Source organism: Accipiter gentilis, chromosome 25, assembly GCF_929443795.1.
Source record: "Accipiter gentilis chromosome 25, bAccGen1.1, whole genome shotgun sequence".
Taxonomy (NCBI): Eukaryota; Metazoa; Chordata; class Aves; order Accipitriformes; family Accipitridae; genus Astur; species Astur gentilis.
In genome coordinates, this window is record NC_064904.1 from 20,292,347 (window position 1) to 20,318,258 (window position 25,912).

The 25,912-nt window shown below is 53.0% G+C and overlaps 1 protein-coding gene across 7 annotated transcripts in view; it reads left to right on the plus strand.

The window, feature by feature from the left end:
• TRIM9 (tripartite motif containing 9) overlaps positions 1-25,912 on the plus strand; it is a 69,380-nt gene that overhangs the window by 39,778 nt on the left and 3,690 nt on the right. Inside the window, exons 4-10 of one of the 7 annotated variants that reach the window (XM_049828960.1) lie at positions 8,900-9,010; positions 9,583-9,736; positions 12,580-12,737; positions 16,007-16,145; positions 21,549-21,737; positions 24,108-24,149; positions 24,844-24,867. In XM_049828960.1, the coding sequence (XP_049684917.1) occupies positions 8,900-9,010; positions 9,583-9,736; positions 12,580-12,737; positions 16,007-16,145; positions 21,549-21,737; positions 24,108-24,149; positions 24,844-24,867 (817 nt within the window). Of the gene's footprint in view, positions 1-8,899; positions 9,011-9,582; positions 9,737-12,579; positions 12,738-16,006; positions 16,146-21,004; positions 21,738-24,107; positions 24,150-24,843; positions 24,868-25,912 lie in introns of those variants that run through there. The other 6 variants (XM_049828962.1, XM_049828963.1, XM_049828964.1 and 3 more) reach the window with 6 other exon arrangements.

The following is a 25,912-nucleotide window of genomic DNA, read 5'->3' on the forward strand; positions in this document are numbered from 1 at the left end:
GGACGGGGATGAGGGTTGTGATGCTGTTTGTTGGGGTGAAGTGCCGCAGGAGAAGTGGGGAGGGCACTGGAAAGCTGCTCTTCTTGCTTTTCACATTAGCTAAATTCCATTTTGCTGCAGATGACCAACCTGCTCCCAGCGTGACAGGCCCTGAGCAAAGCACTGCTTCTTCCAGGTGGTGCTTCCCACTGAATTACTCCATTACTGGGCCAATTACTAGTCATTAGGTCAGCAAAGCCACGTGTGCAGCATCCACAGGCTGGAAAATGTCCTTGTTCATGTCCCATGTTGCTTCCGAGCTGCTACCATAATCCTAGCTGAGTGCCTGTAACTTCTGCTGGCTTCAGCTGAAGTTCTGGGGCACTTGGTGTCATGAGATGCCACTTGCGTTATCAGGCAGGAGCAGAAATTCCCTATTTTCTATACTTGGTAAGCACCTCGTGGCCTCAGGGTGGTGGTTGCACTGAGAGGTGAATTGTTTGTGTTGGGGGAGCTGAGATGCAGCTCTCACCGTAGGCGTTGAGCTATGAAAATGGGCTCCTGGCTTGTGTCATTCCTGCAGTCACTACACTGCATCTTTTCAGCTGGTTTGGGGCTGAGAAAGGAAGCAAAGGGCCAAATCTCACCTGGGAGTGATGGAGTGGGTGTAGCAGAGCCTAGTGTCTGTTGGACAAGGTAGTTGGACCCTGGTCATCACTGATAGGGGCCAGCTGAGGCATTTCACATGAATGTCACTTTCTACTTCCAGAGTCCCTCTTCCAAGGCCATTTCAGTGTTCTGGCTAGAAACATCTGTGTCCCTTCTCTGGCTCCACTTGCATACCCCCAGCCTTGCTTTGGGCCACCCAGGAGGCTCCCGGAGGAATTCCTGGACCTGCCTAAAATGAGGGAGGAGGAGGCCACCAGCCTCTGGTCTGCCTGCAGACGACGGGCACTGCAACACGAGGGCTTGTGAGCGTTTCCATCAGGAGGTGGACAATAGCAGCTTTGTGGGACCGAGCCCAGCATCGGTGCTCAGACAATAAAGCACAATCCCAAACAGGCATGCTATGCTGCCAACCTGTCTTCTAGGCGCAGAGAGGACCCCCCCTGCCTGGTGGGCTCTCTTTCCCTCTTCCCCTTCAGGGCACGGTTAATTAAACTCTCACAAAGCTGGGCAGCACAAAGCAGTTTCGCGGCTCAGCGCAACCCACAGAGGCCTTTCACTTTTTGGCCGGAGGAAAGGATCTGCATCCCACTGCTTGCTCTTACTGTATCGCCTGTCCCCCCAACACATGTATGTGTACCTCCCACCTCCATCCACTCTTATTATCAGCCGGACTCTGTCATTAGGCAGGCCTGGCCCTTAAAAGAAGAAACAGCCCCTGGATTTCAGACTGGACTCTTAAAATCCGCCCTTGAGCCTCCTTCCCTGAAGGACTGAGCTCTTGCAGCTCCCCAGAAGTCGTGGGAAAGGAGCTGCACAGGCAGGAAGGGCTCCGTGGCGTTGCATGCTCCAGCAGATGTGACACACAAGCCTGCATCCAGTTATCAGTAACATCACAGCAGCTTGTGTTTAAAATCCAGAAGCTGCTCCCCTCTGCCCTGCAGCCTGTGGAGTGTTGGTCAGATTTTTAGCCCGAACCTATTTGATTTTCCCTTTTAATTCTTGCAGGGATGGAGGAGGTAAGTAATAAACACAGCGGTGCTGCCTTGGTCTTAGGCTCGTATGGGGAGAGTTGTGCAGCCGTGACCTACCCGCGTGCCAGCTGAGGTCCTGTACGCTGAGATTTGCTTCCCGGGCTTTCAGCATCGTCAGGCTGGGGACACACAGCCTTGGCACACAGCCCAGGTGAACGTACACCCTTCCCCTCTGGCTTGGGGATTGGGACAGAGAGGGTCTTGCCTGCTTTCACAAGCTGCAAACGGAACAGGGGGTGCAGGAGAGTTTCAGTCTTGTTAGGTACCTCCCTGCTGTCCTCACTGTGCACGCACAGGCTCCCCTGGCCACACCAGGCCACCGAGGCGAGCGTTTGCCACCAACCCAGCAGCCTGTCCCCCACATCCCCTTCCCCAGAACTGCTGTTGTCCCCACCTGCTCTGTCACCCAGGGAAAGGGGCTGCCCGGGTCATCGCTGCATGGGGGTTTCCCCTTTGCCCCCTCTGAGGAAATCCCTGGACAAAGGCAGCACCTGCAGCTCCAGCTGGGCACGGACTGGGCTGGCCTCGCTCAAAGGGTCAGGGGAACGCGAGGAGACATGAAAGGGAAGCAGCATTGTGCCTGGAGCAGCTGCTTCCCGTCGGGACATCCTTCTTGCTGCCTGAGGCTGGAGGGGATAACAAAGCCCCCAGGTCTCGCTCCGAGGCTCTGGAGCACTGGAAGTGTTGCAGAGGGAGCAGGAATCCTTCCACAGTGTCAGGAAGGATGGTGTGCAGGGTGCGAGACTGTGCAGGAGAGGGGCCACCTCCACCTGCCCCGTCCGCAGCAGCATGCTGCTTGCTCAGCACCATCTCCTCCTACACATGCCCTGGCACACACTTTGCACTGAATTTGGACCCATGGTGGGTCCTCTTGCAGGACCATGGGGCTTGTCCTGGTTGTTGTTCATATTAGGACAGGACAATGCTGGCCGCTGGCTTGTGGTGATAGCTTCACCCCTTCCCACAGGAGACCAGTTCAGAGCAGCCTAGCCTGGCCTGCCTGTCCACTTGCCGCTGCCCAGAGCATCTCGGCCGAGGAGGAGATGAGCAGGTAGATTGACCAGCGAGATAGCTGTGCCACCCAGGAGCCCTTTCAGATCCGAATCCGTTGCTCCAGCAGCTGGCGTGAAGCCGCAGCGCCTTGGCTGCAGCCGATCTCTCCGTGGGCTGCCCCTCCTGCCTGCTGGGAGGTTGGCCATCACGGCACGGTATGGCACCACGTGAGCGAGGAGGAGAGGCACGGAGGGACAGAGCCTGCCGGCTGGCACGGTGCCGTGGGCGCCTTTCACTGGAGAGCCCGAGTTCCCATTTCCGTGCGGCACCCAGAGTTGGGGTCAGCTCGACTTTGGGACTGACCTACTTTGGCTTGACACATATTTCATGCAGGCGGGCACAAATCCAGGTTTGCCTGTGGGCCAACACTAATTACTCTAGAGCGGGGAGAGATTTGGGAGGAAATGAAATTGGAAGGGACATTTCCCTGCTTTTCCCCAACCTCCCCCTACACTGGGATTCAGATTTAAGAACCTGGGGTTTAAAAAAATAACATCTGGAGGAGCAGTGGGGCCAGGTGCCTGCTCCATCTCCGGGACAGATCTCCTTGGCTGTCCTGCTCCTCATTGCTGGCCCTGGTTTTCAAAGGACCGGTATGGTCTTCCCCAAGGGAAGATGCCCTACAGCACGGGCTGGTTTGTGCAGGGGACACAGAGGATTCCCTGCAGTGTTGTCCCAGGAAGAAATCTCCTCAGTCCACAGCACACATAGACTGAGCTCTGCTTGCAACTCCTTTAAGCTCTCAGCAGTGTGGTGGACCATTCTGGCCTTCTTCTGGCCTTCAGGTCATAGGATGTCTTTGGGCTGTGATTTCACCACAGTGCCCTTGCAGGCAAACAGCAGTTGTCACACTTCCCGGGGGAGCTAATTATATAGGAAACGCTGCCCAATGTCTCCTGTCCATAGCACTGGATCTCCAAAGATGAAATGCTGGTCCATGATCCTTCTTTAGGGGGTTACAGTCAGGATTTTCCAGGAAGCCCAAGGGAACTTGTTGTCCCCTGTTGGATTAGGTCACTGGTGATCAGGACTGGTGTGAAAGGATGAGAAACAGGACAGAAGCACAGGTTCGCTTTCCTGTACCATACCATTTCTGTATGGAAACACCAGAAAGGATGCACAGGTCAGATAAGCTCATCACGAGGTGCATTGTTTTCCAAAGATGCAGATAACCACACTGCTGCTTTCTCTTGCAAATCCCTTCACACTGCACCATTTTCCCCTTGCCGTGGTGTCCGAGCACCTTGGGAAGGGCATCAGCAGCAGGAGCTGGGCACGGAGGACAAGGAGCTCTGCAGAGCTGTGATCGGGCTGCAGGGGATGCCTCCGGTTTTCTGATGGCCCTCAAGCTTTCCTCTTATTCTGTTGAAGAGCTGGATCAAGTCTGTCCTCCATGGCATCTGTCCATGTGCCGTGCTCAGTGGCTCTGCACTGGAGACAAGGTCTCTGTATCGCACCTTCCCACACTTGTTGGTGCCATACAGAAGCCTTTGATCAGGACGGGCTTGTGCAAGCCTCCAGGACGTGCTGTCGCCAGCATCGCACGGGGTTGTTAACGCAGCAGCTCTGCTTTTCCCGGCTCCAGCCTGAGCCTCCTCTCGCAATAGCAAGAGACAAGTCACCATGGAAACATCCACCTGGAAATGCTCTGCTCAGAGGACGAGTGGTTGTGGGATTTGGCACAATCAAACCATCGGGATCTGTCCTGGGGTTTTTTCCATCTGGGATTTTTCCATCTGGGTTTGCAGCACGGCGGCAAAGCGCAGCAGCACTGCTCCCCGTAACACAACCGTGCAGGTGACCGTACCCTGGCCACGGTGTGCCTGGGGTGAGGAGGCTCCGTGTCTTCCATGTGATGTTCCCAGCAGGACTCATCCTGGATGCTGAGGAGACGAGGTTCAAGTAAGGTTGAGTGCCTTGAAAACAGGTTATCTAGCCAAGTACTAAAAAGAGGAGGAAGGTGAGGAAGACATTTAAGTAGAGAGGAGTGGAGATGTTACTGCCTTCTAGGAGCTGTATTAAAATGTAAATTATAGTTAATGTCATCTTACGGGGAAGAAAAGCTCTTGAAATAAATTTCCTATTTTAAGGTAGTAGTGAGCTGCTGTGAGTGCACAGCAAAAGTCCTTTTTATAGGCTGTAATTAGCAGCCAGGTTCTGGCTGTTGCCTCTTTTGGTACCTAAAGGGAAAAAAAGGCATTTGATAAAAACGACCACAAACAAAATGTATGGAGCTGCCCAAATCCCCTCGCCAGCTGAGCCATTAGTCCTTTCCCACAAGATGCCACCATTCAGTGAGGTGTGTTACCCATGTAGTTTCAGGAGAGGTTTGTAAACTGTCTACCTCCATGCAGAATTCATGGCAGCCTGGTTTTCCTGGTGATCTGGTGAATACTGCAGTCAAAATACTCTTCATTACTGGGGTAACAGGGAGCTGAGGTACCCCAGGGAGCGGAAATCCCTGATGCATGAGGAGAACTACAGGACGCTTAAAAAACAGCATGGAAAACTTGTGGGCTTCACTGGCCCCACTGGGTTTAGACCGTGCTTTCAAAGGTGTGGGAGATGTTTATGTCTTGTTTTTAAAACCTTTCATTTCCTTAATCAAAGTGTTTCCTGGAGTCTCGCTGTTCCTGTCTGTGTCCCATTTCTCTTGTGTGGAGTGCAGAAACCGTAAAGCCATGAAGCCCCACTAGGTCCCAGCCAAAGATCCCTCATCTTGCCTTGAAAACAGTTTGTTGGTGGTGAAGGAAAACATAGATTTCTACTGTTGGCTTGCCTGCTGTGTAGATGCTGCAGTTAAACTGCTGTTTCATGCTCTAGTTCTCCAGATGAATAGGTGCTTGGTCCCCGAAGGGGATCACAGAGTTACAGAAGGGCAGGATCGCTGGGGCTAAAGGTGTGGGCTGGGACAGAGATGCAGCCGCTGCTTCGGGTGCAGTTTCTGAGCACCTAGAGCAGGCTGCCTTGGGCTGCCTCCGGTTGGGTTTTGAATGTCTCCAAGGCTGGAGACTCCACAGCCTCTCTGTTCTGGTCTTTGACCACCTTTAAAAAAAAAAAAAAAAAGAAAAGCTTTTACTTATGTTTAAATGGAATTTCTTGTATCTCAGTTTGCACCCACATGCATAAATATTTATGTAGCCTCTTAGCTACGTAAGGAGACCTCTTACCAACCACTGCAGCAAGCGCTTCCACTCCGGACCAGACCTTCATTAGCAGGGATAATCTGCTAGGAAGCTCGGTAATTAATCAGCCTGGAGCTGCCTGGTGCTGGCCTGACCTCACCCTGCTGCCAGGGAATGAGCAGGGTAGAGGGGCAAAGCCAGGGCCGGCATCTCTGTGTCCCGGCTACCTCCTCCCAGTGCCAGGAAGCCCAGCAGGTCTCGCGCTGACACCAGAGCAGTGGTGGCAGGTCCCCTTGCCTCGCCAGTAACACCATCTCTTGACCAAGTGGGTGCCGGGGGAGCCAGCCACATGTCCAGGACTGTCCTGGGACACCGTGCCTGTCTTCACCAAGCAAATGCTGTTTCTTGGGGGCTCATGTCTGGCTGGCGGTAGCAGATGGCAATTCTGCTGGTAATACTTCTATTCGGGCAGGGAGAGGCTCACAAATTCATTATCCTGGGCAAACCAGACAGAGATTTAAGCTGCAAAGAAGATAAGAAGATTGTTTTACCAATCCCATCTTTGCTGTCTTCCTGGTGGCATATGCATTTCCCCGGAGAGGGGTCTCAAATGAAAGAAGGCGGCTGCTTTTCTGGGGGTTCAAGGTGGGTTGCCCACTTGCCCATCTGCAGCCCAGCAGGCAGGGAAGGCAAAACCTTTCTCTGGCTTGGTCGGTGCCGTCAGTTTATGCTCTAACAGGAAGGTTGGAGACTACAGGCTGGGCTCATCTCACACTTAGTGGTAACACCATGATCTGCAGCCGAGAGACCCAACATCCACACAGCGGACAACCCTTGCAGGAGTAGAACAACTCCCCAGCACCCTCTCTTTGGGCAGAAGAGATCAATTTAACACAAGAGGCTGCTTTGCGTTGCATGGCAGGGGCTGCAGGTTGCTGCAAGGTTTTGCACCCTCACTGTACCTTCTGGATCCCATCCTGAAGGACTGACCATCCCCATGGAGAAGAGAAGTCCAGGGGCTTGCCCATGCCTTTGGCAGAGGTCAGTGTAGGAGTCCAGATCTTCAGGACTAGCTGTTGCCTCTGCTCCATCCCAGTGCACTCAAATGTTAGAAACTGGCATTGAATGAACTCTTCCCTCTAATGACAGCGTTTGAGGCCGAAACCGGTGTGTGCCGATCATGCTGCTCGCTAGCCCCATCTCAGAGTGATCCAGCATCTCTGCAAGACTCCATACACATGTCTTGGTCTAGAGGAGCAATATGGGAGCTCCCCCTGCTGCCTTGTCCACCTTGCAGATGGGATGTGCTGGCTGCAGCCCCCTCCCCAGCGCCTGGGCTTGCTCCGGCTCCCCTCTGCCACAGGCTGGAAACATCAGGCTGGGATTGCTAAAAGCAGCAAGGAGTGGCTGCTCCCTAAAAATCAGGAGCCGGCTAGGAGAGTGCTTCGTGGCATTTCACAGAAGCAGATACGTTGTCCCAAGTTGCAAGACTGGTAATTCTTATCTTCCTGTTAGGTGATTAAGTAGAGGTGATTAAATTATAATTAAGCAACACATGATGTGATTGATTGCCCTGCAGGAGTCATCGCCCCCCCCTTGAAACGCAGGTTCATTCACCGCAGGAGGCTGACATGTGCTTCGTTTCACCTCCCCATCCCTCAGACCAGTGGGGATGCTCACAGGAGATGGTCCTCAGCCCAGGGTGGACATTCGAGCGCTGCTGTGCCTATGGAGCAGTGGGCACACGGGCGCTGGGATTCACCGACTGCGGTGCCGAGGACACAACTGTGCTTTCGGAAATGTTAATCGCTGCTTATTGCAGCCTTTTCTATCGCACTGCAGCTGCAGATGCTGATGCAAAGCTCATCTTTACTGTCTGTAACATCCTGAATAGCTGTGGTCTCTAGAGCTGCATAGCTTTGTTCAGTCCTAGTGGAGAACTTTACACAGCTTTAAAGCTCCTCCAGAAAAAAAAGAAAAAAAAAAAAATAATTGCCTGCCATGAGCACATTCCTCTAAAGCATAAAATCTCTCTTCCTGAGCTGCTCTGCCAATCTCCCATGACAGAAATCGCACTGACACCAGGTGCAGACCTGCACTGTCTCCTTCTGCAGGGATTCGACGTGAGGAACCAGCCAGCCTTCAAATACACCCTCACAGTGTCAGAGCCTGAACCCTGTCCTCCCCGCCGTGTTTCAGGGAACGTCACCAGAGCCTGCAGGCACCAGCCAAACCACATGCTTGTTTGTACTCTGCCGCTGGGATTCTGAAACACATTTCCCTGGGGGAACCATCCATGGGTGCAAGACGTGCTTTAGCATGCAGGCTGGGCAGACCCAGGCAGAGCTTGGCATGCTGTAGGGAGCCCTGTCACAAGGCGTGCAGGATTTATCTCCTCTCACTGGCACACCTCTCCTTCTGAGCTCATCCCCAGACTCCTGCTGCAGCCAGTGGAGGAAATGAGGCAATTCTGCAGCATGGTCCATCTCAGCTGATGGGAAGATGAGCATCTCAAACAGATCGGTAGTCAGAGCTGAAGCTGGGGGAGGTGGTGCATTCATTCCTCTTGGAAATACCAAAATACCAGGCTCGCTTCTCACCCGGGGCAGTTGGGTGCAGCTGCCCTAGAGCCAACCCCGCAGCCCGGCTCCATGCCAAGGATGGATAGGGCATTCCCACAGGGGCTGCAGCAGCACCTGTCTATCTATGGAGGTAGGCATTTGCTTTGCATGGAGTTCATAAGTTGTCATTTAGAAGCTGTCTTAATTAAAGACAGAGCAAGGAACTTCCCTACTGCTTTGAATAATTACGTGGGTTAATGATTTTGAGCTAAACGAGGCTTGTTGTTGTTCCCCAGGTTTTCAAGGATCTGGAATTTGGTGTACGAGTCTTGGCCAGTTCTGCTTTTTTCTCTTCCTTTGAGTCTTTGTCTCCTTTCGTGTTGCCCTGACCCTGTCCCTCTGCCCACACAGCACCAAAGCCCGTTTGCTCCCCGTCTCCCAAACCTCTCTGAGCCACGCTGCACTCATTGTCCCATTGCAGGTGGTGCGAGACCAGATTTCTCACTGCACGGTCAAGCTGCGCCAGACCACGGGCCTGATGGAGTACTGCCTGGAGGTCATCAAGGAGAACGACCCCAGCGGCTTCCTGCAGGTTGGTGTGGAGCTGCTCACGTCTGGGCTACGAGGGGAGCAGGAAAGGTATTGCACAGGTGAAGGCCTGGGGTAATGCAGCAAAGTCAAAGGAGTTACACCCAGGATGATGTCCCCAGCTTTTCCAGCCATAAAATCAAGGGCCAACCTCTCATCACCTCCAGGTTCACAAAGAAAAGCAGAACCAGGCCAGGGACGTTTCTTACTCTGAGCAGAGAAATAGGGTTGCAGCAGATGGTGATGTATCTCTGGAGCAGTGATCGTAACGTGCTGTCTCGTGCCTCTCCAGCGAGAGAAGGACATACAGCACTTGAGAACTGCATCCCACCATTCATTCCCATTGGTACTAGACCCTGCCTTTAAAATAGTCCCCAAAACTCCTGGGGTCCCTCTGACAATCTGAGGCTGCAGCGAAGGGCGATGCTAGAAACCACGTGTGATGCCCAACCTTTGGCAGTCAGGGGCAGAAACGGCAGCCTGGGAGGCACAGGGAAGGAGGAGAGCAGGGTAGGGACGAGGCATAGCGTGCAGCCCAGGTGGCCCTCGATAGCTGAGGCTGCTCCTTGCCACCAGATCTCCGACGCTCTCATCAGGAGAGTGCACTTAACTGAGGACCAGTGGGGAAAGGGGACGCTCACACCCCGGATGACCACGGACTTTGACCTGAACCTTGACAACGCCCCTCTGCTACAGTCCATCCATCAGCTCGACTTCGTGCAGATGAAAGGTAAGAATATTTCCATTCCCATTTCCATTTCCATTTCCATTGAAAGACAGGCCTTTCAAAAGCCTGTCTCTGCTCATGCTGAGTGCTTCCATGCAACTCATCACAGGGAAGGGGCAGGGGAGGAGAGTTTCTCATCTTGTCCCAGCAAGACTGGGCACCGCAGACCCAGAGTTATACCCATTCCTGCGTATTTTGCACCCCTGGGCCAGCCATCTGCCTCCCTGTCTCAGATCCCTGGGCAACTGCGTGCCGGATGAAGGTGCCGGGAGCTTGGTTTTGCCTGGCAGTGCATTAGAAAGCACCTTGCAGGTTGGGACCGGGGTCTCGAGCAGCACAAGGCACTTCCCAAACCTCTGCTCGCACACGCTCGCTTGCTCAGTGCTGAGCAGCATCTGGCACAGGCCAGCTAGCGAGCTGCCTGCTGTGGGCAGCCACATTGTCCGTCCAAACACAAAGGCACAAAGAGTCACTCCGCTTATCTCAGCGTCTTCGCTCCCTCCCCTCTCCTCCCTGTTGTCTTAGACCTTCATTTCAGTTTTAATTTCCTCCTCGTTCTCTGTTATCTCTGTGCCCACTCTCCCAAACCGACCGGCAGAGAACCACTGCGGTTGCATCGCTTTGCAGGAAGCAGAGAACCGCTGCGACCTGTGAGCAATTTGTGACTTGGCAAGCCCTGGGAAGCTGACAGAAGATGCACATGGGCTGTGACACAGGGAAGCTCAGGAGGACATCAAACGTAGGCCTATACCTTCAGGTGGTGCAAATGAGCTGCCTGGAGAAAAGGCAACCAGCTGCGGGTCTGGCATGGCTCTTCACTGCCATCACGGCTGGATTTCCTGACTTGGGAGCCATTTGCAGACACCAGCATTTCTCAGCGGTCAGTCACAGGAAGGCTGTTGACCACATGCTTCCTCTGTAGAGATAACGAGCATCTTCAAATAATGGCCCCGCTGGTATTTGCTGCAGTGAGAAGGGTGCATTGGGCATGGCTGCTGGGAGCGCTTGTAGTTGCTCATCATTAGCGAGGCCATTAATTTGAAGCGTCAGTAACATTTTTTGATAGCGAGGGAAGCCAAACCCAGGGAGGGCTGGATTACTGGTTTTTTTACACACCCGTCGTGGAGATGTTAGCGTGTTCCTACCCTCCCTTCTTTCAATTTAGCCCAGAGGGTTATTTTTAATTAATAAGAGCAAATCTGCTGCTAGTTTAGCTGCCCACCCTCCTCTGCAGAGGCAGGGCAGAGCTGACAGAGGCTGTGCTCTCGTCTCACCCTCGCTGTGGAAATAAGTTGTTGCATTTTGTAGACTTTGCAGAAGGTTGGGTTTGGATCCCAAACACGTGTCACAGCACTGGGGGAGGCAGGGCAACACCAGAGGTCTCGATAAAGAGCAGAGGTGAGCAATAGGTACAGGGCATCCCACATCAATTGCCAGCACATGCTGGGCACGAGCAGCATCTCGTCTGCTGTATTGGCTGTAACACAAGGGCTTTCTCCACTCGGTTTCTCCAGACCCTCAGCCTGGTGGTTCCCGCTGAGCATCCAACCCAGGAGATGGATGAGCTGCAGAGGGAGCTGATGAATGGTGAACCTTTGCTAGCGAGTCTGTCTTTTCTCTCCCAGGCATCCATGGCTCCTCCACATCTTGTCTGGATTCTCCATGTCTTTTTTTTGCTGGCTTTTGTCAGACTTCAGGCAGTGAGGATGAGGATGGAAGACGAACAGCTCTGTTGAGAGGAGGTTTGGGAGGGCTGTCCCTCGCCAGGGGATGGGATGTATCAGTGGACATCCCCTTTCCCTGTCGTGCTGTCACCCCTCCATGCTTTTCAGAGCAGGAGCAGGCTGCCTTACACATGTGCAGATGCCCAAATACAGCAGTCTGAGCAGAAAAAGCCCCTGACAGTCCTCTATGTCCCCTGTGTAGCTGATGGGAGGCTATAGGGTCCACAGCCTTCCAGCTTCAGTTCCAGAGGCGTGCGGAGGCTGAGGACAGGGACCGTCTGGTGCCTGTTTGGAGACCTCTCTGAAATGTGCTTGTGGTGAAACGTGTTGGAGGTGTTCAGCAGCAAGGGCTGTTTTCTGGCTGAGCTGGCAGAGGGGGCAGCCCTGGGAGCCCCACAGGAACCCCCGGAGTGGGTGCTCTGCTTGGGACAGCATGGAAGGACCCTGAGCCTTTTTTGGCAGGTCAATGGCTAGCATTCCCTGGCACTAAAACAGCATAGTTGAGAGACAAACTCATCTCTTCACCAAGTCTCGCAGTTTGTGCAGTTGCCTCCCCTTTCCAGACAGACTTCACCATGACAAAAAGATCAGGTACTCCCTGTTCTTGCAAGTCCCGAGGCTCGTCTCTGCTGCTATGGCATTGCTTATTTTGTTGCAGTGAATTTGTTTGATGGAAAAGCAGAGCAGTGCTTGCTGCTGGGTCACAGATAAGGCCAGGCCCACAGCTGCAGCCAGCTCTGCAGATCGTGTGGGAGAGTGCCCCAGGTTTGGGACCGGCGGCCGTGAAGAGTCCAGGCAGTTCTATACCAGGTATATTGTTGCACTGCCTTATTTCACCAAAATTCATTAGAAAACAGGAAGAGAGCAGAAGAGCTCTGGGGAAATCTCAGCTTCACCAGGCTGCAGGGTGGAGGAATTTGTTGGAGCTTGTTTGGAGAAGAGTCCTTTCTGCTTGCTCCCCATCCCACACCCACGAGATCACAGTTACATCCCTTGTGCTGTGCTGGCTTCCAAGGCAATAAAGGCATCCTTCATGCTCCAGCTGAAATGTGCGTGCCACGGCTATCCCCCTGCTCCTCTTCTGCGGTGCTAGCAGCCAGGGTTACACTAATTTGTGTTTAGTTTCCTCCCCAGTGCCGGCCCCCCCGATCCTGCAGCTAGAGGAGTGTTGCACCCACAACAACAGTGCTACCTTGTCCTGGAAGCAGCCCCCCTTGTCGACGGTACAGGTGGAAGGCTACATCTTGGAGCTCGATGACGGCAACGGCGGCCAGTTCAGGGTAGGTGCTTGGAGCACGAAGTCGATCCCAGCAGCACGGTGTTGCTGCTGGCTCCAGTATTGCCCTGCCATGAAGTGACCAAAGAGTTCCCCAGACTTTTTGCAAGTCCCCTTCTTCCCTGGAAACATGAGGCTCGCTGCTGGGGTGCCCAGGGAAGCCAACAGTGCAGACAAGCTCTGGGCTCTTTTGGGGGGCAAAGTTATTTGAGGGGATGGAAATACATTTCCAGTGACCAATATGACTTGCGAACGCAAAGAACACATTTGAAGCTCCGTTTTCTTAGGTTGCTAAATATTTCATGCAAGGTATGCTAATTGCCATGAAAGACTCATGGTTTGCCAGCTGCTAGCAAGCAGAGGTGTTTAAGGCCTAAGGGCTTTTAAATTGCTGTACTTACACAATTAAAATAGATTTTTCTCTGATCCAACATGCAGATAATTATCCTGGTGTGTTCACATCCACTGAGAGCAGGCTCAGGGACCAGCCCATTGTGTTTTCTGAATTCATCCACAAGAAACTCAGGCAGGCAGGAACCAGAGCAGAGTCGAGGTAGAAGATAGGTGATATGGGTGGGATCTGGAGAGAGAAGGGAGCAGGCGGCTGGGTTTGGGGAGACTGAGGCTCACCACAGCCACACTGGCAAGGTGAGGGCAATTCCCCAGTGCACCAGTCTTCTCTCGTCCCGCCAGCAGTGGGAAGGGGCTTGGATGTGCATGGTATTCCTGCCGCTAGGGTTAGAGGGGGCTACTCCAGCTGATGGGACACAGCTGGTGCCACAAAGGGGAACATCTCTGGCTTCTCAAGTCATTGAGCCATTCTCCTGCCCGAAAACAGTGAGTTGACCATGTCAGGCAGCAATTTGCCTAGCAAGCTGGGAGCGTAGACTGTCATACAGGTGACAGTCCCTGCCAAGAGCAGGTCAGTGTGTAGCCCAGCCTGTTAGCTACCTTCCACACAAACAGGCAGGAGAGACTGGGACAGTGTCCTGAGGCAAGAGGACTCTGCCTTTGGGCATCAAGCCGAAAAGGGGCTCCTTGCAGTGAGCCTGGGGCGGTGAAGTGGGAGCTGTGCTCTCTCTCACGGGGTGCTGGCTGCAGGAGAGCTTTATGGGTGCAGGAGCCCAGGTAGATCAGGGCCACCTTAGCATCCGATCACGAATCTCACCCGGTTTGTTAGGACACCAACATCGTGCTCCTTGACCCCGAGCACTGACTTATCGCTGTTCCCACGTCTGCTGTGGTTTGGGCTGCTCCCAGCCCTGCTCAGGGTGTCTGGAGGGGTGGAAGCCAGCATCTCTGCTCTGCAGTGCAGGGGAGTGTGCAGGCACCCCTATAAGCTCTGGGGACATGCACCCAGCTGCAAGGAAAGGGGCCAGATTCCAGCATTGGCTCTGGAAGCAGCAGCACCCTGTGGCCCCAGCAGCTCAGGTAGCCAAGCTTTCCCACGCAGGCAAACTGCCTGCGCAGAGCCTCCTTCTGCGCCGCAAAGGGCAGCAAACAGGGCTTTGTCACGGGATCTGCTAATTACAAGTCAACAGAGGGTTTTATGAGCTGTGTGTTTCGGTAGCCCATAGGCCTGTTCACCGCTGTCTGTGCTCGCACAGCTCCGTTCCTCTGAATGGAGCTACAGCAGCAGAAGCGTGGCACACCAGTGAGTCAGCACCCGTGTGATGTGATCACCTTATTTTCTTCCAAGGAACTCTTTGATCCTGCCACCCAAGAGCATGCAAAATTGTTTTCTGCAAGGATGTTTCTGTGTCCTGGGCTCAGTCTGTATACATTCTCTGGCAGAGCTCTTCTGGGACTGAGTGGGAGTTTGGCTGGGATTGATGCCTTGTGACCTGGTCCAATACGAATAGCATCCCCTTCCCCTACAGAAACTGGTTTTATGGCGCTGTATTCGTAGAATCATACAATGATTTGGGTGGGAAGGGACCTTTAAAGGTCATTGTTGTGGTTTAACCCCAGCCAGCAACTAAGCACCACGCAGCCGCTCACTCACTCCCCCCCACACCCAGTGGGATGGGGAGGGAATTGGAAAAAAAAGTAAAACTCTTGGGTTGAGATAAGAACAATTTAATAGAACAGAAAATAAGAAACTAATAGTGATAATGGTAACACTAATAAAATGACAATAGTAATAATAAAAGGATTGGAATACGCAAGTGATGCACAGTGCAATTGCTCACCACCTACTGATCGATGCCCAGTTAGTCCCCAAGTGGCGATCCCCCCACCGCCACTCTGGCCTAGTTTACATACTGGTCATGACATCACACAGTATGGAATACCCCTTTGGCCAGTTTGGGTCAGCTGCCCTGGCTGTGTCCCCTCCCAACTTCTTGTGGCCCTCCAGCCTTCTTGCTGGCTGGGCACGAGAAGCTGAAAAATCCTTGACTTTAGACTAAACATTACTTAGCAACATCTGAAAACATCAGTGTGTTATCAACATTCTTCTCATACTGAACTCAAAAACAGCACTGTACCAGCTACTAGGAAGACAATTAACTCTGTCCCAGCTGAAACCAGGACAGTCATCTCGCCCAACCTCCCCTGCCATGAGCAGGGACACTTTCAACTAGACCAGGTTGCTCAGAGCCCCGTCCAACCTGACCTTGAATATTTCCAGGGATGGGGCATCGACCACCTCTCTGAGCAACCTGGGCCAGTGTTTCACCACTCTCAGTGTAAAAAAATTTCTTCCTTAAATCTAGCCTGAATCTACCCTCTTTTAGTTTAATACCATTACACCTTGTCCTATCGTTAAAAGCCCTACTAAAAAGTCTGTCCCCATCTTTCTTAGAAGTCCCCTTTAAGTACTGGCAGGCTGCTATAAGGTCTGCCTGGAGCCTTCTCTTCTCCAGGCTGAACAACCCCAACTCTCTCAGCCTGTCCTCATAGCAGACGTGTTCCATCTCTCTGATCATTTTTGTGGCCCCCCTCTGGACTTGCTTCAACAGGTCCATGTCCTTCTTGCGTTGGGGACCCCAGAGCTGGATGCAGTACTGCAGGTGGGGTCACACCAGAGCAGAGTAGAGGGGCAGAATCACCTCCCTCAACCTGCTGGTCACGCTTGTTTTTATGCAGCCCAAAGTATTGTCAAGGAACAAATCATAGCCTTTTTTTTTTCCTGCTTTAGCCATATCCAGTGCTCCTAAGTCTGCGCCAGGTAGCAGAGCAGGGCTGAACCCTGTGCATCAAAACCCCAGGGAGCTGTTCTCCCACCCCAGGGACTCGGTGGTCTGGGCACTAATTGTGCTTGCTTTGCAGGAGGTGTACGTGGGCAAGGAGACCATGTGCACGGTGGACGGGCTTCACTTCAACAGCACGTACAGCGCACGTGTCAAAGCCTTCAACAAAACCGGAGTCAGCCCCTACAGCAAGACCTTGGTCCTCCAGACATCTGAGGGTAAGGCGTTGCAACAGCTCCAGCCCGACACGCTCAGACACTGCTCACACGCACGCGTGGGGCCCGTCCAGCACACCCAAGCTTAGCATTGCAATACAGGGAACCGCTCCGCTGGTCCTCCAGTACCTCAGCAATCACTGCAGGAAAGCCAGCGCTGGTGGGAGGGGAAGGGTTATGTCAGGAGCCTTGAACAGTGCCAGAATTTCCCTCTCACCCCTTTCCTTTGCGGAAGATGTTCTTTGGGGAGGTACAGTGAGAGGCATCCTGCAGAAAGGTATTGAAAATTTGGTTGCAGCAGGGTTTGTATTGCACAAAGGGAAGCTCAGACGTTTTCGTTAATTCCATTTAAACCAAAACAACACTGTCAACATTGCTCCTGAGACACTAAGGGCTGTGCATCGCTGCACAATGCCATGACCACACGACATCTCCTTCAGCCCCTGGCAGTCTATGACAGAGAGCAGAGGGACCGTGGAGCTGCACAAGTGTCCTTACAGACCCACAGGGTGTACAGCCAACCACACCGGCATCATCTGCATCACCCCCACACTGGCAGGCGCTCAGTTAGACTATTAAATACTCCCTTGCAGGTTGCAGAAGAGTCTCCCCGCCCAACTTTAAGTACATTTATCACACCAGGCACTTAATCCGTCGTGGAAAATTGGTTCGCTTCTGACATGCAGGTGGAGAGTCATAAGGCTAGCTCCAAGAAACAAGGTGGGAGTCAGAAGCAGCGGGCGATGGAGCCATGAAGGAAGGAATCAGCCCCCACCAGCACGTCTGCTGCCCCGTAGCCTTGCTGCCAGGCAAGAAACCCCTCCTTGGGAGTTTTCCACGCTCAGTGGAATCCCTTTTCCTTAATCCCAGACTAAAATCTCCCTTTCCCAAGCCACAGGAAGATTTTGTTTTGTGGCAGCATTACCAGACCTGGCTGTCAGCTGGCTCAAGAGCAGCAGTGTGGTCCTGCAGCCCCAGCTGCTGCCAGCAGACACAGTCTGGGGTCAGGAGGGAGCAAACGCAGCTCATGGGGCTGCTGGTGGGGCAGAAGGAAGGCGGGAGCCTTCTTGCCACAGAGCATCTCTGGTGGCTTTGAGCAAGGAGAAAAAAGGGTTTTCTGCTGAAAACTGATTTACAGATAGAAGCAGAGTAAGGTTATGCAGAGTGTTTTCACTTGCTTGCCTGCACTCATCTGCAGGACATAACTGTTCCAGTTCGGAAAGGACACGTGCCAGGTTTGAATGTGTGGGCAGGACAGGCTGGCAAGGAATAGGACTCATGTGTGACAGGTGGAGTGGGGAGCAAACCTGTGATAAACCTTTCTCATACAAGAGGCAAAAAACTCAAATCACAGGCCACAAAGGCCTTGGCACGTCTGTCTGAGAGCTACGTGCATGTTTGCGAAGCTGGACATCATCATCAAGGAAGCTGCAGCGTTCCTCTGGAGATCCAGGGATGGGACAACCCAGATCCAGCCCCACAGAGGGGTGGCCAGGACCATTCCCAAAGCCTGAAGGTCAACAGTTCTCACCCACTTCACTCCCTGGCTTCACCAGCCTTTGCAGGAGACAGCAGAGCTTTGGCTTCTCATCACATTTGTGTCTTGTAAGACCCATTTGAGACAGTTTCCTAACCAAAACCAGCTGGGCTTTAAGTTGTCCGAGCCAGGAGTTTGCAGGGGAGTCCCTATGATCTTTCCAGCTCTGCTTTCTTCTCACAGGTGTTTTCACTGTTGAGCCAAGCTCACCTATTGAGCAGCTCCAGAATATGAAGGACCCTGGGAGAAAATAGTTGCTCATGGTCCCAGCAGGCCAAGGCTGTTCTTGGGGCTGGTGCCTTGGTCTGCGCCAGCAAACAGACATTTCAGTCTTCTGAGCATCGGCTGAAAGTTTACTGCATTCAGCCTTTTCACTGAATGGGCTTTTGCATTTCTTATTCCAACACGAAAGAAAGGAGAAAAAGTCAAATGGGCCTGGAGCATTTTCTGCTCTTAGAGGCTGTCTGAGCTTTTTGGACTCCAAGTGAAATAAATTACATCTCTCTGCAGCTTCTGGATATCCGAGTGATTTGTTGAATAGAGCCACCTTGCACATCACGGCTCTCCATTTAGGCTTTTATTTCTGGCTTTTACAGCAGCATCAGGCCTTGCAAGTACTATTTGGTCTGATGTAGGCTTAGCTTTTCCTTTCAGCCATGCTCTGCAGCTTGCTCCAAAGTGTTTGTGCAGGAAGAAGGGACAAAAGAAGAGATGGGCTTGATATGAAAAGAACATCTCTCTGAACAAGGCTGTCCTGGTGTAAGTGGTTCTGAGAAGTTCTGCTTAGAGGCTGCTAGTCCTGGCACACAAAATCCTTACCCACAGCCTGCGGAAGTTAACTGGAGTCTTTCTTCTGTCTTCTGTGGCCTAGTGGGCAGTGAAATGTCTTGCAGGGTCTCAGCATCTGAAGAGAACAAGGATGAGAAGAGGGTAAAATTGTGTCTGGGCCTCTGCAGGCATGCCTCCGTGGTCCTGCCCAGCCGAACAGCCAAGGCGAGCCAGCCAGCACCGATAGGAATGTCCCATGGGAAGTCAGCACACATGCGAGCCCACAGCAAGCTGCAAAGCACCTTCCCAGCTTACAGTCTTCTCCTGCTTTTCCCAAAGGAAACTACGTTTTCCAGCTGAGGAAATTGCAGTTCACCCTTCAAAGCTGGTGCTTGGTGCCACTAGCAGGGCCAGGTGGCTCCGGGCTGGGAGAAGGTCTGAAGCCCTTCCCACATGCTGGGCCCTCTGGGGCTTCCCAGGGATGAAGATCCTCATCACCAGGACAGCCAAATGGCAGCAAGGGCTGCCAAGGTCCTTAACGTGAACTGTGTCCTCTCCCTAGCTGATGTCAGGCTGTTTCACAGCCTCTTGCCCTGTCATGTCTTAACCAGTGCCTCCCAGGACCATCACTGCAGGCTCCAGGGCACTGCGATGTGGACCCTGCCTTAACCTCTCTGTTTCTTCAGCACGTGAATGAAGTTCAGCTGTAGGCTTGGAAATCAGTCTGGAAGAAAGTTTGCAAGGTGACCCTGTCCCAAGGCACAGGCAGCTTAAAAAGCTGGGCCGGTGGCAGGACTGCTCGGCTGTCCTCACCCCTGGCAGACCTCGGGTCTCCCTCCGGTCTCCTTCTCCCTGGGCTGGGCAGCCCCAGTTCTCTTGGTCTTTCCTCATCCAGCAGATTTTCCAGCCTCTGGCCAGTCTCCTGCTGACTTCTTTGGGATCCGGTCTGTTTTCCTCCTGGCACAGTCCCATTTTCACCCTACCCAGGGCGGGTGGTTCCTTGGTGCATTCATGGCTGTGGCAAGAGCAGCTTCTGAGAGGCTTTGCAGAAGGCCCTGGCTCTGGTCTACTGGTCATGGTGGGATGCAAATGGCTGCTCCCAGGAACAGGCACCTAATCCACGGTGGCAAGGAACAGAGGAGGAGACTTCCCCGTTATAGTGGGATTAGATTCTGCAGGTGAGCTGGCTGCTGAGCTGCTTTTCTCTACAAGGATTTCTGAAACGGCTTCTGAGTCCTTCCAGTGTTGTTTCTTTCCGTGGGCTGTCCAGCAAGCTGGATGGTGGGATGAAGGACCAACTGGCCCCAGGTGGAGATGGAGAAGAGATGCTCGGCAGTGCTGGAGGGGACTGTCCCTGCCTGCTCCCCAGGCCCAGATCTGCGCTCCTGGCTGGTGCAGAGGTTCGACCTCCCTCCTGCCAAAACCTGTGGCTCCATTTTCACCCTTCCCCAGGTCTATTTACCCACACCTTGGCCCTTCCATTGGGCTGCTTCGTGCCTTCAGCCACTCTTTCCTGGGCATGTGCTGCCTGCAGCCATGCGCTGAGAGCCAGCACGGGGGAAGAGCCGTGTCTCCGCTCCCCCTTCTCTCAGCTGCTCTGAGTCTCCAGTTTTAGGCACAGACTTTCAAGGCAAACCTGCTTTTGGCTTCTTGTCTCTTTGGTGAGACACCAGCCTAGGAGCAGAGGATCAGGGAGGAACACCTGGCTTGTCACACTCTGTGTCCCGCCATCCCCTCCTACGGGTTCCCAAACTTGACGGACTCTGCCAACACCACCAGCAGCCACTCCCGGCCGCCTCTGGCACCCTGGGGATGTGGCAAAGGGGCTTGGGCACCACAGCCTGAGAGCCCTTCCCCAGCCTAGTCAAGCACCAGAAGCTTTTATCTTCTTACAAGCCCAGTTCCTCATCTGGGCCCCAGCTTGAAGTTCCTTACCAGCCGTGGAGTGACCTGCAGCAACAACCAGGGCTTTTTAACCGGCAGCTTTTGGAAAGGGGTGAACAACACAAGGGGAGATACGCTGCAAGGAGCTATAGGAACATAAGATGCTAGTTAGGGAGAGCCATCAGCCCGGGTAGTAGTTCCTCTCACTCTTGGTAGATGTTAGAGGGCACGTCCCTCCCTAACCTTGAGCTCCATTTATTGACCTGTTGTGCAATAATTTATCTAATCCGTGCCTGAACCCACTGACACTCTTTGCTTCCACAGCCTCGCGCAGCAGCAAGTTGCAGAAGTTACAATCCACTGTGCAAAGAAATGCTTCCTTTTATCTGTTTTAATGTGATTTCCAGCTCGATCCATATTTACAGCTGAGACAGGAAGGCTGGGGATACAGTGTCCAGGAGTTTATCTGATTTGAATGTGTGGAGGATGGTGGATCCTACAATTTCATGTTAACATATCCCTTGACAAGGCTAGGGAAGAAACTGCAGAAGAAAACCATTTGTGGTAGCGGGGAACGGAAACCAATGACCTGAGAGGTTCCCTCTACTCTGACATTTTGCTGTGAATCACATGAGTTAAATTCTTACTGTAAGGCTCAGATGTGTTTTGACAGGTACAAAGGGATACCAAGAACACAACATCCCGAACAACCTTTGAGTAAGGTGGGTGCTTGGTGGTACTTAGGGTAATATAGCTTAGTACAGTCCTGCAAAATGCCTTTCAGTGTTACCAACCAACTAGTTTTTACGCCACTAATTATTGTGCACAAAAAGGTATGAGATTTATTAAAGAACAATGGGAGGTGTGCATGGTAACTTGTGAATTTTTTTAGGTGCATTACTGTGAAGAGGTGCAGGACTCACTTTAAAGAAAAAGCATATTGAATTTGTCATGATGACATGGGAACATTCTGGAAGATGAAAATAAGTTTATTGCTGATGCTGTCAGAGGCAAGGCTTTCCTGAAGGGTCTCGCTGGGTGGCACAGCGCCAGACATCTCTGCTCCACGCACTGTACGCACACTCGCTGCAGCAAAGCAGGGTCCATGCGTGCCGAAGCATCTGTGCTCGGGTCCGAGGTCTGGTCTCGGGCGATGGAGTGACACCGTCCAGCAGACCCGATTTCTGATCTCTAGTTTGCATTGATCTTACGTTTAGACACGCAGTCAGAAGAACAGACCCTCCCTTTTCCAGTGCCTTTGGAAAGATCGCAGCTTCGTAGAATGAGTCCTTTCTCCTCCACCCTTAATCTACAACCCAGCTTCCCGGGGAGATCCTACTTTGAGCTAAGATCTTCGGCCCACCAGCTGAGCTTGCATTCTTCTTTACAGTCCCTGAATTCAGCCGGTGAGCTGACTGCCTCTGGCATTTCCTCTTGGTCTGTGCTTCTGGGCATCTCCAAAGTATTTGTTTGTTTTGTTCCGTTGTGTTTGTTTTTCCCATGACATGCGGATGGCAGGGGGAACTCCTTCTGTTTGTCAGTGGCCTGCTCCTGCCGCGGAGGGAGTTTCAGTGGCATAGTTCTCGTGGTGTTTTCATCTGTACGTACCAGCATGGGCAGTTTCAGGCGTGGGGTGACGAAGCAGCACAGTAACTCCTTACGTGGGTGCTGTTCTTGGCAGGGCCGGCATGGCTGAACGATTTCGCACAGCCAGCCGGCAGAGCAGATCCCTCATCTCTAGTTTGCATTGATCTTGTGTCTAGGGGCAGTCAGAAGAACAGACCCTCCCTGGGAAAAACCCGTGGGGACGTCTCGATGGTTTGCTTTCCCTATACAATCAGAAAATGCAGCCTCTGCTGTGAGATTTGTTCTGTGAAATCAGTTCACTGAATTAAATCTAGACCCCTCTTCAGAAAGATGCAAGTCTAGATGCAAGCAAGGTCTAGCTAAGGCCAGCTCACAGACCCCTTGCAGTCTGGCTTCTTAAGACCCCGAAGATGTGGGCTCTTGTCCGCTCAGCTTTGAGCAGCGGGCTCGGCTTTTGCAAAACCAGACGTGATCGTATCAAAGTCTTGTTTTCTGCAGAGCAGAGGAAACCACTCCCGTGATACCTTGCTCGTCTGGCAGCACTCACAAGCGCTTTGCTTGCCTCCTTGCACCCGGTCCTCGCGGGCTACGCTGGGACGTAGGCAGTACAGGCAGAATGAGTGACGGTATCGGGCAGCCAGCAAAGGAGCCGCAGGCACAGTGCATCTCCCAGAGCTGTTTTCTAACCAGTCTTTGCACATCTTCCGTTGCTAAAGATCCTGGGCCCCGATTCTTCCGCCACTCTGGATTTACACCACTCCATGGGCTCCAATGGAGTAATTCACAGCTCTGGTGTAAGCCCAGGAAGAATGGGGGCCCCCGATTGTTTGATTTCCATCCCATAACCCGGAATGAGGAATGCTGCAGCATGACCCTTGCCAGAATAACCGGGGGCCCTGCAACTTTCTTTTCTTTGTGCTTTTTATGTTTTTTTTCTCATCGTACTGCTGTGCGCTAATGGCTTGAACTCTGTTTTGTTACGGACGTTTCTTACTTTGTGTCCAGTGTACCTAGATGCACCGCGATGGCCACGAGCAATACTTGTGTGCGCAGTACAGAACTCTGCAGCCAGGGTTTGGGGTGGTGGGGCGAGGCAAAACGGGGTCCTGAACATGCCCGTGTGTCCGTGCTGTTTCACACGCAGGTGAACTTGTATCGCAGCGATGTGCAGAGACCTTGAAAACCACTTTTTGAGTAGGGGCACGGGGCGCGATTCATTAAAACAGCCTCGGGAGGTGCTGCTTGGCACTCGCCAGCAGCATGGCACGGAGCGCAACTGCGGCCAGATGCTTTCCCACCAACACGCATGTCAGCGAGGTGAAAAGCCTGCTTCCTTGCCAGAAAAACACTCACAGGTGAAAACCAGTCACAGAGCTAGACAGGGGTTTCCTTAAAATGCAGCACCCTTCATGAATGCCGTCCCATGCGGTGCCAACGTGGGGCTTCATGTTGCCCTCTCCTCCTGGCGAGGACGAGCTCCTGGATCAGTCCCTGGCTCCCGGGAGATGTTTGCAGCCAGCGGTCAGGCACAGCCCAGTCACAGGAGGATGAAGGGCACCCCGAAGCATCATAACCAGGCAGCTGCGGTCGAAGCTACAGCCCGGTGCCCTTTGGGTGCTAGCGGGGGTCTGAGACCAGGCATCTTCCCCCAGGGACCCCCCCTTCTGCTCCGCTCCTGCCCAGATCGTACACACGGCCGGGGAGGGCTCGGTGGTCCCTATTCACTGGACACACCAGTGGCTGTTCTTTCGTCAGTCCCTGTCCTCCAAGGAGTGGGGTTTTTTTTAAGTGACTCAACCGAGAGTCAGTCTAGAGAATACTTACCAAGCGGCCAAGATATTCCGCCAAGGCTAAAATTTCCTGCCTCTTTTCTGGAGGGAAGTCCAATGATTTGGCATCCCGAGCAGTTAGCAATCAGATTTGATGCTCTCAAAGGCTGGGATGGGATCTGGCAGTGAAAGAGCAGATACTCCACACTTCCCAGAGGTGAGACTCACCAAAACGGCCAACGGTCCACACTTAAACTCGCGGATCGTATTTGCGACCCCTCCCCACGCTCTCTGGCTTTTAATGAATCAGGCCTCCCGTGGCTGGCTGGATGCTTAGTTAATGGTTAAATGCTCGTGAGTGTTTTTCAGGCGGTTGTTGTTTCTTAGCTGTGATGTGTGAAATGTAGTATCTTTTTATAGGATGCAATTTTGAAACACAAGGAACGCCTTACTCTCAATTAGGCAAGTATATTTATTACAATTAACTGGCACCTACTCCATGTTGCTAATCCTTTTGTCTTTTTTTTTTTTTTTTTTTTTTAATCTTTAACTTCTCTTTGGCAACCGAGCAGCATTTCTTGCACATACCCTGCTTGCAGGGCACTGTCGGATGTCACGGCAGTAGGCAAATTTGGAGGAGGAACGGTGATTGCCATATGATGCAAAAGCTTTTTAAGTTTTTCCTCCATATGATTTTAAAGAGAAGCCCGAAGTCAGTGCCCTGGAAGCGTTCTTGTAATTAAGAACTGATCGTCCTGCTCAAAGCAATACATATTCCAGCTCATTAAGGGCACTCGAACGTGGGCCAAATGCCGAGGAGGTGATTAGCCCCTCTGCAGCTAATTGGAGCGAGTGCTGGTGGTAGCTGCTTGCCTGTCCCCTTCAGCCTGCCTGCAAGGTCGGGCCCGTTCATTCCCCCGGGAGAAGGAGCCCCGTGCCCAGCCCTGCGGGATTCCCTCCTCGGGAAGCTCGCACACCGTGCCGGCCGGCCTGCGCCCATCCTCGCTCCGTCTCTCCCCACCTTTACGCAAAACGCTGAAAGGTCCGTGCGCTCGCTGGAGAAGCAGGCAAGCAGGGATTGTTTCTCGTTCCTTTCTTTACCCAACTTTACGTGCTGTTTTCTCTCCTGCATGCCTTTCCTTGGGAATGACCACAGTTGACATTAAAAAAATGGTGGCAGGTACGGAATTGCCTCCGTCAAGTTGCGAAAGTGGGGCACCCGCGTGCATGTGAGCTGTCTTGTGAAACGATCCAATAAATCGATGAATAAATCTCACCGGAGTGTTTTATTTTTCAAGCCGTATTTACTCCTGCAGGCGTGAGAGTGTTTTGTGGATGTATCAGTTCAATGTTTCAGTGACCGCTGGAGAAAACCACCTGGGGAACCGGGCTGGTGGCTTGTGAAACCCCGTGCCTCTGTCTTGTCGAGGACGTGACACTGTATCTGTCAGATTTGCAGTAACCAAGTCCCGTGCATTTAAACCAGCTGCCGTACCGAGTCGTGGAGGTTTTGGGGCATTTTCCAGCCTTCCCATGAGCTAGCTCTTGTCTTACCTGTGGCCGGTTGCTCCGCAGGGAGGTTTCTCGGTGTGACGTAGCATCTCTGTCAGTGTAGACCTTTGTATGTGCTTTTGGTTCCCAGGACTGCCAGCCCTCAAATACACACACAGTTTATCTGCTCACCCTCAGTCCCCTTCCCACGCTGAGCCAGACCCTGCAAACTGTTGCTTGCATGAATAACCCTTAGTCGTAAGAGTAAGTTACGTTAGCCAGAGCCTGGAGACCTGGCCGGGATCGCACGTCTCCTTCTGCTAGGGCCAAACTTTAGGAGATCGCGAGGATCCTGCGGGCTCGTGAGCTGAGACAGACTAGACGGTGGGAGGGGAACGGAGAAAGACAGACACCGGGGAGCAGCGAGAGCAAAACTCATCCGAATCCCGGCCATAAAAACCTCAGCCACGCTGGCAGGCTGCAGCCGCACGAGCTCAAAGCATCCCTCCGCGAGGGAAGGTGCCCTCCGTGAGCCAGCAGACCCCCCCCCCGCCGCTGTGCCGCTGCCTGCCCGCTTCTTACCGCCGCCTCGGTGGGCAGCAGCCCGAGCCCCCGCCGTGCCTTCGTGCGACGTGTCGGCCCTGCATGCAGCATGCGCTGTTTTCGCGCCCGCTCCACGTGGCTCGGTCGCCCGACGGCTGCGCTCCCGCCGGACTAACCTGATGTTGTTTGTG